At 36.3% G+C, this 18,613-nt stretch overlaps 1 protein-coding gene and 1 pseudogene across 1 annotated transcript; one reads left to right on the top strand and one right to left on the bottom strand.

Moving 5' to 3' along the window:
• The first annotated feature begins 1,742 nt into the window (after positions 1 to 1,742).
• Positions 1,743 to 6,412, top strand: LOC144433204 (monocarboxylate transporter 12-like). The gene is made up of 4 exons (XM_078121512.1): positions 1,743 to 1,959; positions 2,642 to 2,785; positions 3,560 to 4,528; positions 6,177 to 6,412. The coding sequence occupies exons 1-4, from the start codon at positions 1,743 to 1,745 to the stop codon at positions 6,410 to 6,412; spliced, it is 1,566 nt and encodes a 521-aa protein (XP_077977638.1).
• A 2,704-nt stretch (positions 6,413 to 9,116) lies between these two features.
• Positions 9,117 to 12,244, bottom strand: LOC144433202 (uncharacterized; annotated as a pseudogene).
• Positions 12,245 to 18,613: the final 6,369 nt, after the last annotated feature.

Raw genomic sequence — 18,613 nt, 5'->3', positions numbered from 1 at the left:
ACCCGACCACCCAGACAAGTGATTTGCCTGTTAACGTTTCAACAGGTAGGTGAAGGAATAAAATGTAATCGAGGCGCATGTCAGTTATCAGTCGTTCGTAACAATAAGCCGAATATTGACTATAAATGTAGTGATACTACTAACGATGCGTGACATACATCAAACCACCATACTAGATGTGGTCTGAGACCAAGAACTGAAGTGTTATAACGATGTATATATAGAACCCCACTCCCACCCTCAGCAACCCATTGTTTCGAAAATTTTACAATTGAAATCAAACAAATAGAATACATACAGCTGGCCTATCTGTCAGACTTCGCAACTGACAGAGTTTTGCATTTAATCTTCGATAGTGGTCATATTTGCCTTTCTGATTAGTTGCTTGCGACAATCTCTATGTAAGTAAGTAATCACTGAAATATGCGTTATATGGCAGAGGTGCAACAGAAAACAATACAAACACAAGATAACGAGAATGAAACATTAACCAAAATTATAGATACATATCTGTAACATTCATTTCTGAAATGTTCTCCTTATAAATATAAATTGTGACTTTGAAGGTCAAATGTTATTTTGAAGCCAGGAAAGGAAAACAGTACACATATAGCTGGAATTTATAGTGACTGATACTATACTTCGACATTGACAACAAGTTAATACGGTGGGATAGCCATTAAATATGATGGGGCACCACGTCTTCATCAAAAGCCGTGTTTTTGTCTTTTTCAAAGTAATGTAAGATATCAAGTTACATAACCTTATTTCGAAAAAGAGGGGTTTTTAAGCAAAACTGAACTGCTAAGGTTCGGTAGTGCAATAGGCATGGCAAAGTGTCTATCTATCTGTCTGTCTGTCTGTCTGTCTGTCTGTCTGTCTGTCTGTCTGTCTGTCTGTCTGTCTGTCTATCTCTGTGTGTGTGTGTGTGTGTGTGTGTGTAAACAAAAAACCGCTGGACCGATTGCCATGATATTTGATGGGTGAATTACCTATGGTGTCTAGTTGGGAACTTGTTCAAATCAAAATCATCTTGTTACCAGTGTGTGATTTGGGCCATAAATGTGATTTCTTGTCAAAATATACTCAAAAACTACTGGGCAGATCGGTCTGAAATTTATCTCAATTAATCTCAAAAGGTACTTGGTGAAATGTTTCTACTAGTTTTAGTCTGCAGATTTTCGTCAAAATATTTATACCCCTAGCAACCATGACCACGCTCATAGCAACAGCCAAACGGTGGTGTATTTCACAAAGATAACAACAGGGATTCTAGACAAATGGACAATGATTCAACAAGTTCATGCAAATATGCCTAGCAACAAGACCTGGCCCATGGCAACAGCCAAATGATCACATATATTGCAAAGATAACAACAGGTTTAATAGATACGTGAAGAAAATTAAAAAATGTATGCAAATGTGCCTAGCAACAAAACCACACCCATACCAACAGCCAAATGACCACATATATTGCAAAGATAACATCAGGGATACATAGACAAGTGAAGAAACATTCAAAAATGTATACAAGTATATCTAGCAACAGGAACACGCCCATAGCAACAGCCAAATGATCATGTACATTGCAAAGATAACAACAGGGCTGCATAGGCAACTAGGTAATCATTCAGCAAATGAACATCTATATCTAGCATGGATCAGCATGTGGGTAAACATTATTAAAACCTGTACTGTTGTGCTACAACGCCATTGGGGCTATTTTTAAATACTTTGATAGGATGGAAAAAGACGAGAAACCTGCTGATGCTGACAATCCTCCTGATGGTGGCTATGGTTGGGTTGTTGCTATAGCAGCAATGATGATATATATCATAATTGGTGGCAGCACTTTGACGAGTGGGATTTTCTTGGTGGAGTTGGTTGAATATTTTGAAGAGGGTACTGCACAAGCTTCACTGATCGGATCAATAGCTATGGCTGTATTGGATTGTTCAGGTAGGGCTAATTGTAATAGTTATGGAATGGACATATTGTAGTGCACGAATGATGCAGCCATGAACTCGTGTGAATCATCATTCTCTGACTCACAATATATACTAATATCTTAATATGTATATATGTGTGCCAAAAATGTAGAAAATATGTATGTGTATGTTACGTTGAGACATGTTGGATATAGCCGAGAGCACATTTTATACGATGAGCCAGAGATAATGATGTTAACCAAGTATTTATTCCTTACTCAATATATAATCCTCTATGGGAGGTAACACGGTTTTACTTTAAAAAAGCAATTAATATTATATTAGAATAATGTTGAACATTGATGAATATACTGAAGGTGATTCTATATCTTGAACAGCTAAGCACCGACATAGTAATTTGTCAACATGAAAGATCACAAGTGCAGAATTTACTATACATTGAAAATAGTCTAGCCAGTCAAGTGCACACTCTGTTTGTTCTAAGGAGAGTAAACCATGACACTCTTGGAACTTTTGATCACGTATGATGTATGCATGTGGAGTTACTCAGAGATATAGTAATTCTACAACGACAGCACAATATCCAGGATTGACCTGCAAGTTAGAATCATTTCAAAAGTTTGCTGTTCTTATATATGAAAAAAGTGAATTACAAGTTTCCTTTCACACTAAAATAAATTTCTTCCTTCTAGGTCCACTCGCAGCGATATTAGCGAACAGATTTGGATCACGTGTTGCCATAATGGCTGGAGGTGTCCTTTCTACAGCTGGGATTGTTTTGTCTTCCTTTGCACCATCACTAGCAGTTCTGTACTTCACATATGGAATATTAGTTGGTGAGTTTTAACCTCTAAAGAATGAAGACCTTCTTTCAATTCATCATATGATCGTTTACATCCATGGTAAGAATATTTACAAAATAAGGTCACTTTCAATAAGCTAACAAATAACCGACAAAAAAGTTATTTTACAGGATGATTTCTGTTGTTAAAAGTTCTAATTTTTTTAACGGAAGATAATTTGCATCAAATTCAGTCTCATAACACAAAGCTATTAATCTGGTCTATTTTTGAATAATTTGCAAAGGCGAATACAACACTCTCTCTCTATAAAGATTTGATACTGAAAACGTTATGTTTAGCAAAGTTACAAGGTAAAGTGTTTTTAAAAAATTGCCAACATTTAAAGGGGCACAAGCTGAGCTTATATGTTTTTTCGGATGTATTTTTTCTGCATATTAAAAGGTACTCACAATATTCTACATACACTTAACCATTACTTGCACTTGACTGAACTCAAACCTTGTAGTACGATATTAAACAGAGCATATGAACGATGAAGTAATTTATCATACGGATAAAAAAAATTCACAAGAACTCCTTAATATGCAATAAACCTTTCTAATAATGCCAAAAGACAATTGTAATGTTATAGAAGGCATGCATCGACGTTAATGTTATATAGGACTAAGTTAATCATGTTTTAATGCAAACATTTGTTCTTGAGTAAAAGGCTTATTAACACGTGAGGTTGTGCCAGTGTAATGGAATGAATGTGTTTTGAAAATGTCTTTAAAAAATATGCTTGATTATTTTCTTTAACCACTTTAGGTTTTGGTTTTGGGCTAATGTTTATGTCTGCAATCATACACATAAGCAAGTATTTCAAGAAGAAGTTTGCCATTGCAAATGGTCTTTGCTACAGTGGTATTGGTATAGGAGTGATTGGATTTCCACCTTTGCTTCATTATCTCATAGAATTATACGGCTGGAGGGGTGCCATGATGATTGTCGGTGGAATCAATGCTAATGTTCTGGTCTGTGGTGCATTAATGAGACCACTGAACACTACGAAGCGAGCAAGGAAATCACTGCCTAAACAAAATTATATGAAAAGACAAAGGAATAACAAACCAATTACATCAAACCATGTAGATGGTACGTCTCATCTAATCAATAAAGCCATTCCTTCATCTGAACATATGTGCAATATTGACAATGAAACCAATAATCTCAATATGAGTAAACAAGCTTGTGTAAATACTGAAAACAGAGAAAGTCAGAAACAGAGAAAGTCATTGAAACTAAAAGTGGGCTCTGCAATCTCTCAACTTAGGTTGAAATTATTTGTTGAAAACCCTACATTATCTATTATATGTGCTGCACAATTTTTCGAGGGGTTTGGGTTCATGATCACAATGTCATTTCTCGTAAGGAGAGCTGTCAGTTCTGGTTTTACAAAATTAAATGCAGACTTGTTGCTCACTGTTTATGGAGGCGTTGGGTTAGTAGCACGACTATGCCATGGAGTGATCATTGATAGGAAAATAGTATCTCCCACGCGGCTCCTTGGTTTATGTGTGGGAATATTTGGAGTTGCTGCTCTGACTATTCCACTGACAAATATTTACGGGGTTTTAGCTGTGATGGCAAGTGTTATGGGTCTTTGTGGAGGAGTTTACCAATCAATAATACCAGTAGCTATAAGGGAGTGTGTAGGCGACAAGGATATGGGAACTGCTGTCGGTTGGGATTTCTTTGCTATGGGTGTAGGTGCTCTTCTTGGCCCGCCAGCTGCAGGTAAGAAATTTACATTACATTATATTGTTTCAAACTAAAAAAAGCTGTTATTGGAGTTTCTGTTACTTATCATTACTCGCATTCTTGGTATTCGACTAACTAAAGTATATTGATAATATCATAACTAGGCAAAGCCCATAAGCTCGCGCAGGGTAGATTCATTTGTGACCGGCTGCCTGGGCCAGGGTTGATACACTTGATTTGGGTCATTTTCCAGGGGTATTGACCATCAAAATTTATTTTATTGAATGACATCTAATTCTCTGATATAGACGAGAAGTAAAGAAAGTCAACACTCTATGCAGTTGTTGGTTACAAAAACGATCATAGCCATTAGATTAATATTGTTCATTTTCAATCAGCCAACTTATCATAGACCCTCAACCAACGTTGGTCTTTGGACAAATATTTTGTTGACATGTTGCCGAACATCACGATTTCTGAATTCAACTCGATGATTTAGGAATGTTACTGTACCAACAAACATAGGAAAGCAGTTATATTCTTTTTAGAACATCTAAAAAAAATCAATTATCGACAATATAAACGTCAAAACCACACTTCCACAACCCGGAAATTCAACTGCGCTATGTCATCAGTGGTCCGTATCAGTACCGCCCTGCGTCAAACTTCCAAATAGTGTAACAATTTCTCCTTGTGGTACAGCGATGCCACGATACTCGTTACAATGTTACGATAACCGTGCCAACAGACCTACTGTTACAATATTGAAATGCATGGCGATGTAATGTCGCCTATGCTATATGACGATACGGTAGCGCGTGGGGGATGCACGTATTGCACGTAGTATATGGAAGACGCATGCATAGTCACTGCGCGCCGCAATGCATCCCTGGGAGAACCACCAAATTTTTTCGCATAGTATATACGACGCGAATGCGTACTAGTCATTGAGCCGCTACGCGGCAGCTTCGCTGCCGCTGCGCGAGCTATTAAAAGTGTACTCAAAGAGTGACATGACCTGTAAATAAATAAATAAAGACATTGAGAAAGGTGAAATTAAAACTTTCTCTGTTTTATTGACACCAACTCTCAATTTTACATGGAACCACACTATTCCCTTGGTGTAATCCAATGTCCCTAAACTGTTTTGATTTGAATATTCATGACATGTAATTATCATGACCCAACATCGACTGAAAGAAATTAAAATAAACAGAGTTGTCTATGTCCCCACGAAATGTTGCATTGCATATATCTCCGTATTTCTCTCAACAACAACAACAACAACAACAACAACAACAACAACAACAACAACAACAACATCCACCTCAAGGTATCTGGATCTTGGTTTGCCAGCAGGCATAAGACGTTCCACTACAATTTCACGAATATTGATGTGAATTGAATTCATGTTCATGTGGAATATTTGAATCGAACAAAAGAAATCTCAACTTCATATTTCTCAATAATCGCATGCAACGTGATTTAAACAAACCAATTTTACCACCCTGGACACTCAGTTTAATACAAACGTGTCTTTATATCTTACTGGGGTGTGAATTTATACATCATCCCATATTATTATTATTGTTGTCATTTCGTCCCAATCCTAGCAGTGAATAATAGTGAGTTGATTTCTCGTCTTAAGCCACCCTTTCTTCTATCCATTTTATATCTACCTCAGGTTTACTGTATGATAGAAGTGGAAACTACAGTTCAGTATTCTTTCTATCCGGTGCAACCATGATCACTAGTGGATTATTGATATTTTTCTCACCATATGCCAAATCTCGCAGGACAGATCTCCAACCTGATTTAGATAATGTTACGAAGATTAATGATGATAAGACATCTGTTGTTAGTTATGATTTCACTGTCACTCTGTCTGATCAGATCATTACAGAACACACTTTCGAATAGACTATTCTTTGACGTATGCCATGATATTTTGAAAATGGAATCCTTTGAATTGAATTGAATTGAGTATTCACCAGATACAAAACAGAATAACATTTTTATGTACGTTTCAAAAAGGAGGTTGATTGGTTAATATATCTGGTGAGGCCCACAGAAATAGTTCGATCTCAACTAGTCTAGTCTGTGGCCCTGACAAAATAAATATAGAAGAAAAAAAATACAAGTGTGTAACTGGGCAACAAAAAGTAAGAAAACAAAGGGATATCTACAAATACGATACAATAATTGTACAAAATATTTACATGTCTCACAATAATTTAAATAAAATTTATACTAATAAGAGAAAAAAAATACATGTCATGTGTTTTCTATGAATTACTCAGGTGAGCCTTTAAAATTGATTTGAATCTATTCCTATCAGTGATGTCTTTAATGTGCCTTGGTAATAAATTCCAGTGATGAGTGGCTGCATATCTTACACTGTGCTTACTTTGTGTAGGTTTACTTTGTGTACGTAGAAATTGCAATGTGTAGCGGAACGAGTAGAATAGGAATGTGAAAATGTATCCAAATAGCGGTTTACATCATGGGCAATACGATTGTGTAACAAATCAAAAGTAAAGAGGCAGGTGTGAAATACACAAAGTTTATGAATTGGTAAAATATGTAGCTGTTTGAATAAAGGGTCAGTGTGGGCGCGAAAGTCAGAGAAAGTGATAAGACGTGTAAATTTCTTTTGAAGTAAATATATTAGTTCCAAGAAAGAAGTGTAAGTATTGCCCCAGATTTCGACACAGTAGCTTATATGTGGAAGAATTAGCGAGTTGTACAATAACAGAAGATACATGTCGGAATAAAGTGTCGGAGTAGTGAGATAAGTCCGACCTTTTGGGCAATATATTTGACAACTTTTTGGATGTGGGACTTCTAGTTAAAAGTGATGTCAAGAGAAACTCCAAGATACTTTGTCGAGGAGACGTTGTTCAATTTACTTCCATCTATTCCCAGACTACCCTCTATGTTCACAGGTTTACGGGGTGTTTTAATGACCATGTAATTAGTTTTTTCAACACTGAAGTTAGTTTGTTCGCTCGACACCAGTCACACACCTTCTGAAAATCTACATTTATGTGGGTAAAATAAATCTCGTTTCCTTCGATAGATTTGAATAAGTTAGTGTCATCTGCGAAAAGTCGAAACTGGAAGGAGTTGGTAGAATTTGCTATGTCGTTGAGATATATATTAAGAAAAGAATGAACCTATATGTTAGACAATACTTATATTCAGCCTGACGCAATATAAATCACGTGAAGAAACCGTTAATCACTACATGGAATTGTTACTCTTCTATGCAGGGCATTTGCTGGGGGGGGGGGCATTTGTAATAGGAAACAGTACATGAGACGATGTATCAGTAGACCACCTAACAGATGATGACTATAGCATTAGTAAAAATTATAATATACCTAGTGATAATGCTGTGCCATGATTCGCTAGAATCAGTCACGTGATAGGAAAATAGAATGACTAGTTCCCTAGGGAAATAGTTCCATCAACATTTACATGGTCACTTGACCACCGCGAGTTCACAGCAGGTCAAAATGGCAGCTTCCGACGATGTCGTCTGCCACCGCGAGTTCACAGCTTGAGGTATATTATAAAACACATATTGCCTGGCCTATATTCGGGCTATAGCACACGTTCATTACCCCCTCGTGACTGTGAGTTACCAGAATCACATGCTATTTCCCGAGGCCTCGGGAAATAGCATGTGATTCTGTTAACTCACAGTCCCTCGGGTGTAATAAACGGGTGCTATAGCCCTCATGGCCAGGCAATATGTGTTCAATATGTAAGTCAACGTTTCACTAACTTTAACGTTGGTACACTTTTGCAATATCTGTTCTTTAAGATTTAATGAAATGAAGTATTGTTGTCCTATCGGCTAAAAACACCGTATTATTTCACACGAGACCCGCTTTTTCGTTTGAGACTCGCATCGGAAATCATCGTCTTATCTCTATAACTTTTAAACTTGTCATTTCTCTTTAACTTGTAAACTTTTAAACTTGTCTTATCTCTATAACTTTTGAACTTGTCTTATCTCTATAACTTTTAAACTTGTCTTATCTCTATAACTTTTAAACTTGTCTTATCTCTATGATTTTTAAAGTTGTCTTATCTCTATAACTTTCAAACTTGTCATCTCTATAGCTTGTAAACTTTTAAACTTGTCATTTCTCTATAATTTTTAAACTCGTCTTATCTCTATAATTGTTAAACTTTTAAACTTGTCTTATCTCCATAACTTTCAAACTTTTAAACTTGTTTTATCTCTATAACTTTTAAACTTGTAAACTTGTTGACAAGCATGGCTTGTTACAAACAGGGTAAATAAATAAATGAACAGGTTTATAAAAACAGTTGACACATTACGTTGTAACTACACAGACTCTTCACCTAATATCTAACATTCAGAAATAAAGTTCCCCTGACATTTCTTGTAAGTTGTAGACATGGAATTGAGATAAAGCCGTTCATATCAAATCATGAAATGAATTATCAGTCTCTGTGGTTCGAACATGCAGTGCCCATTGTTACTAAATCAAATTCAGTAATTTACTTTCCCTTTTATGACAAGTTCTGCTTGTAAATGCTTGCTTGTCACTGGTTGTATCTCCTAATCCTACTTTACAGGCAGGTACTGTCAGTTGCTAGCTTTCGTGGCCAGAGATTGTTCAAATAAATCTAACATTCTATCAACTCTCTTCATTTTCTGTTCATTTTGTTTCTCTAGGAATTGTTTCAATTCATCACTCTTTAATAATAATAATAATAATAATCTTTATTTGTCCAAATAAATTCGGAAATTTGTTGAATGGTCGCCGCAAGAGCAGCGCCCTAGTGCCCTAGTGTTGAAGAAGCAGGAGGAAACCGGAGTGCCCGGGGAAAACCTGCGTTGTTCGGCAGGGTCAAACTGAGCATCACCCTTCTTACATGCAGACCTAGTTAAATTTTAAATCAAACCCAGCCAACATCAGGCGGGTTCGAACCCAGACTGCAGAGGTAAGAGGCGTACGAGCTAACCGCTCGGCCACCGACAACCCAATGTTTGAAAAAATTCATATGATTTTGTCTTGTGGGATATCCTATCCGATACATTATTTCTTCTCGTTCGACATTTTGGCTTTGTTGTTGTTTGTTTTAATCTTTCAAGTCTTACTGTAGTGTTAGTTACTGCTGCTGATGTTGTTCCCATTGCTGTTGCTGCTGTTGTTGATGGTAATGATGTTGATGTTGATGTTGATGGTGATGTTGGTAGTTGTAATTTTGCTGTTGTTATTGTTTCTCCAGCTGCTACTGTAGCTGGTGTTGATGCTGCTATTGATGGTGAAGGTGTGTTGAGTGAATATATGGTAAAAGTTGGATTGGTGCCCTCTCGCATACCATACAAATTGTTGAAATCGTCAAAGTGCCTACATGTCTTCTTTCCAGCCCCAGTCTGCGTTCTGTTATCGATGACCTGCATGTATAATTTCTTAAGGGTTTTCCAATTAGCTCTAATAACATGGGTTGTTCATACCATTATGCCATGTTTTGCCATTTCTACTGTAATAATCTTCCATAATTTTTCATGGCGTAGCATACACTGGAAATGAATTTACTTTCCACATTTGATCTTAATGTAACAAGTAGGGCTTCCTCTATTTCCAGCCAAATTGTGCATTTTATCCACATATGTCTCTGCAAGACAATCAGCATATGGGTTGCTTTCAGACAGTTGTGTTTCGCACTGTTTTAGATGTTCTTCTTGTTCTATTCTTTTGTTGTTGTTTTCATTTTGTAGATTTGTTGGTTTTGCATCTGTAGCTATGGCTTGAATCAAAATCGCATGTTTTGTGTTGGCATCTGGTGAAGGAAAGCATAACTTTTATGATTTACTATTGACAGTCAGCTGAATAATTACTTGGATAAGTTCACATAAAATTGTGAGTTTAATTATATCATGCTAGGATTAGTGAAGGCAGTATAAAACAATCGAGGGGGTTAATTTCACTTGGATGTTCCTAACACAACAATATGGTGGTGCAATACTTGGGGGGGGGGGGGTCACCGAAAATATACACTCCCTCTCCGAAAGTTCAAATTATTGTCACCTCCAATGATATTCTATATTGTTTCTATGTATAACTACATTATTAGTTACAGAAGATGATAACTGATAATTATTCATATATTCAAGTACTAGTTATATTCAAAGTTGACAGGATGACTATACACTGAACTTCAAAAAAAATCAAATATAATGACATTTGAAGTCCACTGGCACTAGATTATTCTGAATAATCGTTACTTATTTGGTACCACCATTCCAAAAACACAAGTAAATTTGATCAAATTATATTAGTAAAGTCAAAGGTTGAATTCAATTCAGAAACCATACTCAAAATTTTGAGTACATCTGGTTACATTCCTTGTAAACCTCCTGTAGTTGTATATCTTGTCAAATTATTTTATACTACTATTTTACTCACCGAGATGTGGAGATATCAACACATTAACTATTTCTTTATCGGTGTAGAGCACTTTACTTTCCGCTTTGTCATTTGTTTTAATTTCGATTCGCACTCTGAAAACAACTAGCAATTTTCATATAAAGACATCTCTCTCTCTCTCTCTCTCTCTCTCTCTCTCTCTCTCTCTCTCTCTCTCTCTCTCTCTCTCTCTCTCTCTCTCTCTCTCTCTCTCTCTCTCTCTCTCTCTCTCTCTCCAACGTCTATGTTTTACAATGTAACAGTTTATAACTGTAGGTGGTGATAGTCGTTCGGGAATTCTGAAAGCCGTATAGTTCTTATTGAGATCATTGTCAGCGCCGAACTCTAAAGTCCATGTGACGTGTAGGGCCAACTCTACTAAACCTACCACAATCATACCCTTAGCTGCCAATATGTTGTCACAGTGTTTGACATTAGCAATCCTCTACCGGTGTTGACCTTGAAAAGTGTTGAAGTTTGTGCAGCGGTTGATAATCAACAGCTGCTGAAGTCTTATGAGGAGCAGAATTTAAAAAGGTGTGAATAGATTAGACATTTGCAGTTGAAGTAAACCCTTAAACCCTACATTTTCGTGTCGGGTCTATGTTAAAACATAGAATCTCCAACGTCTATTGTTAACATATGAAAAGCACCGTCGGACACCAAAAATCTCAGTTTAAGATGAAATGCAAGAGACCAAAACTGGGCTAAAACGAGTGAGAGGAAAGTAGTTGGATGGGTATTCAAAAAAGAATATTAAACCATGGTTGTATTAGTGCATTCGTTTGAAATCTCCCGGATAAAAGTGCTGCGCATACTTAGAAGGTCACAATGATGTCATCTATCTCAACTCGGGTCACGACCCCGGTTGCAATCGACCTCAGTCCAAGTGGCATGTTGTGACAGCGTACTGTTTGATTTTGAGAGAATTTCTCACCACCCGACCACCCAGACAAGTGATTTGCCTGTTAACGTTTCAACAGGTAGGTGAAGGAATAAAATGTAATCGAGGCGCATGTCAGTTATCAGTCGTTCGTAACAATAAGCTAAGTACTACCAACGATGCGTGACATACATTGTACCTCAAACCACCGTACTAGATGTGGTCTGAGACCAAGAACTGAAGTGTTATAACGATGTATATATAGAACCCCACTCCCACCCTCAGCAACCCATTGTTTCGAAAATCTTACAATTGAAAACAAACGAATAGAATACATACAGCTGGCCTATCTGTCAGGTCTAGACTTCGTTCCTGACCTACTTTGCAACTGGCAGAGTTTTCTGCGATGGTGGCCATATTTGCTTTTTGGATTAGTTACTTGTAAGGGGTAGACCATTCGATATCCTGGGGGGGGGGGGGCTTGGAAGATTGGTGGAGAGTCATTATTTTTTTTCCCACCTGCTTGCCTGAGAATTATTTTTTTCTCCTTCGCCTATGCTGGCAACTTTTTTTCTTTGCTTCTTTGAGATATCCGGATTTTTTTTACGTCAACGTTGAACACCTACATTTTTTGCCACAATTTTCTGTTTGGTTTTCACACAGGGTAATACAGAGAGTAAAAAGATGCTGTTATATCACACACAGATTTTATTTAGAAAACTACATATTTCATACGTTTGATTTTCAATTGACCGATCGCCCTGAGCACTGTAGCCACGCCCCCCTTAGTTACCGTTGCTACTACGACAACTTCGCACGTTTTGCATGGTTTGTCGTAGGTAAAACATGGCGTCCAACGTGGCGATCGCTGAAAATGCTATTCATAATTTGAGAGTTCTTTATTGTTCCACTGCCACCAAGGCAAAGATGGTGTATCATATGCTTTCCTACGGTCGGTACATCGATGGAAACAATTTATTTTAGTTCGGGTAGTGTCAGTTCATCAAATTTTATCGAAGTATGAGAAACCACATGGCAGATGCATGTTGAATAAGATTTTACATCATAGCCGTCCCCGTTCCTGTACAGCTGGGTACGTATTTATTTATTTCACTGATGTTTTCATTGATTTTCACATTTCATAGCAATACTTTTTGTTTTACAATAAATTCCACTAGGTGACCGTGATAAATCATCAGATGAGAAGTAAACTAATATGATTCACCGTTGCATCGCTACGATATAGAATATTATGAATAACAAGTTTGTTATTGACGAAAAAATGGTTTGATTTGTATCCTCAATGGTATTACATAGCAATGTCTATTCTTTCAATACAAATAAAGGCAAAAAGTAGAAACAGCGCAATTTATAGCATTTTACGGTATGAGAGGTCACTTGTTTGACTTTCAGGATACGATGTATCAAAAAGTTGAAATAAGCGTCCTGGCCTGCACGGTATGTAATTTGTTGACGTACGTGCAGTGTAGAGGCGTATAGTAGGCAAACTGAAGGGGAAAAACACCCTTGAATTCACAATTTTTTAAATGTCAGTCGTGCCGACCGTTATAACTGCAAAACTCAACGATTTTCTGAAATAACAGTCGCCATCAATTAACTATTCACTGCACACGACAACGTAAGTCAACTGCAACGTACCATATCATTTCTACTCTAAATTATATTTCTTTCACAAGCATTGGCTTTGCACAGTGAAAAAAAGAGAAACACATATTAGACTTGAAAAAATAGACACTCGTTTAAGTTTACCTCAAACTGTAGTTATTTTGCAAATTATTTACTGTCTGATACTCTCAGAGTATCAATTTCTGATAATCATAATCATAACAATAACTTATGGTAATAAAAAAACGTTCTTTTCTTTCTGAAGTCCAGTGGATCAACAAATACTTCCTAATTTTATGTTAATTTTTTTTCGAGTTGTATATTTATTTCAAACTTGCCTAGTCAGTGTTAACTTTGTGGCACTGAACAAGTTGTAGCTCTCCAAAAATGGATATTTCTTTGTCTGGCATTTACAAGCAATCATCCATTACTGGCCCCCCACACTGACAAAAGTGAACCAATATAAACTGTGAAGCCAGTGAAGCCCAGATATTTTTTTTTAAATGGCAAATATAGAGACGCAAAAAATAAATTCCTAGACCATAGAATTTGTAAAATTCCTTTGAATACAACTACACAATAGTAATTGACATTTTTTTTACAATTTCTAATTTATTACACAAGGAAAAGAACTTGAAATTCACAATTCATGAAGTGATTTAATTATCCAACACCAAATACAAAATCTCCTTAAAATGACAATAAGTCCAATGTTTGTTTGTCTTTGATAATGTCTTGTAATATTTATAGACAGAAAAGAAAATCCAAAGGAATTGTTACTATTGATTGTCATGAAATAAGGTGTAGCAAAGTATGAAAGGAGTTTTCATGTAGCTTGTAGAATATTTTTGATACATAAGCCATGTTATCCATCAGCTGCAAAATTCCTAACTTTAAATCAGAGACACTACAAGATCTCCTTTTTAATTCATAGTCAGAGGATTTCAAATGTTAAGACATTTTCATGTGGTTACTTTATCACTCTGCAAACCAACATCCACTAGAAACCACTCCTGAAATTACAAGAAAGGAGATGACATTATTATTCATGTTTCATGTATATTTTTGTTTTATTTTACAGGAAGAACTTCTGTACTGATATTCAAGGCATCAATCGACTGCAACATTGTTTGTGGAGATGTTGTTTCTAAAAAATATGAGTTGACTGTTGTCAAGTTGCTATGACAGCAATGGGTAGCTATGCTGAGGTCACCATTAGGTGTTAGATGGATTATCAACACAAGTCATCAAAGGAATATGAATAAAGGAAATGTACATGCATCAACTTAGAACACTAAGTCTTCTGAAAATATTGAAAACAATCGTTCTTTTTTATTTTCAACATTTCATAGTGTCACAACAGTGAGATATACATTATTATGTCTATGATGCATGACACACGAGTATAAATTAATTACTTGTAATAAAATTTCCTGACAATCTGAATGAAGTACCATTTTTCATTTGTTTTGACATGATATTACTTTTAAACTGTTACTACAAAGGGTTATATAGTAACAAATGTAGTAATGTTGTTTCACTATATAAAAACATTCTTTTCACTTTCTTTTCAATTTCTGGTAAAGGTCACCTTACTTTTACATGACTAAATTATTACACTAAATGGGAAATAAGGTACCAGTTGTACAAATTAAAATAGGCCACTACTGTACAAGTATAAATACTTTCCCCATATACAAATCATCTTTGTTTTTTTTGTTTATTTACTTACATTTGCTTATTCATATATTTTTGGGGTTGCTCTTGCAGAAGATATTTATCACATTTCTTGCTTTTATTATTTCAATAAAAAATTTACTGAAAATGAAATGGATCAGATGCACAAGTAGTGATGCAAAATATTTCAACAATATAACTTTGATTTTGAGCCATGTCAGTGGTATTTACAAATTCTGATATCTAATTGCAATCTTGTTGCTTGACATTTTTGTTTTGTATCTGGATTCACTAAAGCAAACAGGAAATACACCTAGAGATAAAAGACCTCTTATTCCATCTAAAAGAAATTTGATAACTTCTTTGTCAAAGTGGTAATAGTATAAAAACAGTCAAAAATATTTTTTTTAAATGGTAGTTACTAAAATGCATATATAGCCTATGTAGGCCCAACAATATTACATATACTTTCACCATTAAGATATATCACATTATGATAAAAATTCAGTTATTGATGTGATCCCTGAAACCAAAGAGTACATAATGGGGAGTAATGAATATAAAATATAAACAATAAATAAAAACATGCAGGTCACCCTGTGTGTCAATCCCGTCAAAAGGTCACAAATTGAAATGACGACTTTCTTTCAAAGGGCTATATACCGATATTACGGGAAGGCCAGTATAAAAAAATGAAGAAATGGTGTTCATTGATGTTACCAAACTATTTACAGTAAAATTTCATTTGATTAATCGTGTTTGCCTGTCAAACCATGGATGGATGTAGTACGGCTCAAACACAGGCCGAACCATTCACTGCATGCACTCGTACTCAGAAATACAAGTTTGACTGTCGACAATGGATTTATGCGGGCCAAACTTGAGAGGAATATTTAGCATTAGATGTGAAAATATACATGAAGTCTTTAGTTGAGTATAAAATTTGGCACACAGAAAGCACGGGGTACACCGCCAATAACTGCGTATGGGTATGACACCATGACATTGCACGTAAATGCACGTCTGTACGCCAGCTACGGCAATATCGTATGCGGTATGGCCAACATTTAATTTGGCCGCCACCATGACCGACAAGATAAAGCACTAATCATAGGCAATTTTGGGCTGAAAAAATCTAATTTTATGAATAGATCGGTGAAATAGTTTGACTCACAGTAATATCAACATACATACCTCAGAAAATGCACGTAAATTGCCGTAATGGCGGTCCATCTTCTTGATCGTGTAGGTCAACATTGTCGATATTTTTTCGGCTTCAGAAAGTGTAAAAATAATATTCAACCTCTCTATCCTTCGGGATAGTGATCATTGATATTATACCGATCCCATGACCAGTATTTCACGATAGTTTTAATGTTTGTAAACAAATATTATATACGAGAACCGATCGTAAGGTCAAGGCCCTTGTATTCAATACACGCTCAGAAACTACGACAGATTGCTTTGGTTGTTGTAGGCTGTGACACGTGCAAGTGCACATGGCGGAATTACGCTCTTTGATTGGTCAATGGAATCTGTCAATCAATCTCGGCGATCGGTCAATTAAATAAACATCATTGACAGTTTTTATGCCATGGTATGATGACACACTGAAAATACAAATCGGAAACTTGATTGGTGAGCTCAGACATTTAGATAGACCGATCAGTTTTTCCAGCTTGGGGGGATTGGGGTGTCAGTGTTATTTTCCATTGGGCCAAAAAAAAGTCACTGACCCCATGAATAAAGTTTCATAGCATCTGACAGTAAGCTGTAGAGGGAAGAGCTTTGAGACTGGGATATGTGTACCTCTTGTGTGAGTGTGTGTGAATGGGGGGGGGGGGTTCTAGGGGGTCTGGCCCTAGAAGCCCTGGAGGATTTTTACTTCTAAAGGCAATGTTTAGGCCATTCACAGACACTTTCAGACAATAATTTACAAACTTTACAAGACAGCTCTAACATGTAAAAAGCAACTACGTGAGGTTGAAACATTTTTTAAATAAAGTTTCATAGCATCTTGACACTAAGAGGTGGAGGCAAGAACTTTGATTTGAGACTGGAACATGTCTACCTCTTGGGGGGGGGGTCTAGGGGGTGTCCCCCTAGAAGCCCTGAAGGTTTTTACTTCTAAAGGCAATGTTTAGGCTATTCACAGACACTTTCAGACAGTAATTTGCAAGCTTTACAAGACAGCTCTAACATGTAAAAAACAACTACATAAGGTTGAAACATTTTTTAAATAAAGTTTCATAGCATCTTGACAGTAAGAGGTGGAGGAAAGAACTTTGATTTGAAACTGGAACATGTCTACCTCTTATGGGGGAGGGGGGTTCCATGTTATAAAAGTGGGCCTGTAACATTGGTATAGGAGCATTGATATTGCATGTATAGTAAAGTCACTGATGTGTTAGAGCACTTTAGGAGGTCATACAATAGAAACTTGAATTTGAGTTGTGGTGTCGATACATGTAGTGTCTGAAATAAGAAGTATATAATCCCTTCTGACAAATTCATACTTAAGAGACTAGAACAATTTAGATTAAGTTCTTTTATAAACTATCCAATAGTAATAGTATGAAGATTACCGTTACAAAACAGTCAAGTTCACTTTTGCCCCAAAGTGCAAGATAAGTGAAGCAGTGATTGTGAAACAGCCAAAAAATTACATGGCATGTTCTGTAACTAGTGTGGTAGGTAGGTAATACATGTATTATATGTATAATTTTATGTATAGTTATGTTTGAACCCTTACATGAAGTAATATTTAAACCATTTATGAAAGAAACAGAGACAAGAACAAATATATATATGTACCGCAGGCTAACGAAACTGACTGGTCCCTGACATGTGTTTGAAACGGTTTGTCATGATTTGACAAGTGTCCTGGTTGGAGAGGTACGAGCAGGTTGAACAGTATACTCGAACCTGTGCATCATTTCCCTATCAAGATATTTTTTTTTCTAGCAGCAGTGGTCCATCTTTTTTTTTCCATCACCCACTCGTATCCGAATTTTTTTTCAAGCAAATCCACTTGGCATTTTTTCCCCCCGAAATCTTCCAAGCCCCCCCCCCCAGGATATCAAATGGTCCACCCCTAACAACCTCTAAGTAAGAAGTCACTGAAATATGCGTTATATGGTAGAGGTGCAACAGAAAACAATACAAACACAAGATAACGAGAATGAAACATTAACCAAAATTATAGATACATATCTGTAACATTCATTTCTGAAATGTTCTCCTTATAAATATAAATTGTGACTTTGAAGGTCAAATGTTATTTTGAAACCAGGAAAGGAAAACAGTACACATATAGCTGGAATTTATAGTGTCTGGTACTATACTTCGACATTGACAACAAGTTAATACGGTGGGATAGCCATTAAATATGATGGGGCACCACGTCTTCATCAAAAGCCGTGTTTTTGTCTTTTTCAAAGTAATGTAAGATATCAAGTTACATAACCTTATATCGAAAAAAGA

The sequence above is a fragment of the Glandiceps talaboti genome, chromosome 3 (genome assembly GCF_964340395.1).
Source record: "Glandiceps talaboti chromosome 3, keGlaTala1.1, whole genome shotgun sequence".
In the NCBI taxonomy this organism is placed as follows: Eukaryota; Metazoa; Hemichordata; class Enteropneusta; family Spengelidae; genus Glandiceps; species Glandiceps talaboti.
Note: the sequence above shows the minus strand (reverse complement) of the source record. Positions and strands in the feature narration are given on the sequence as shown.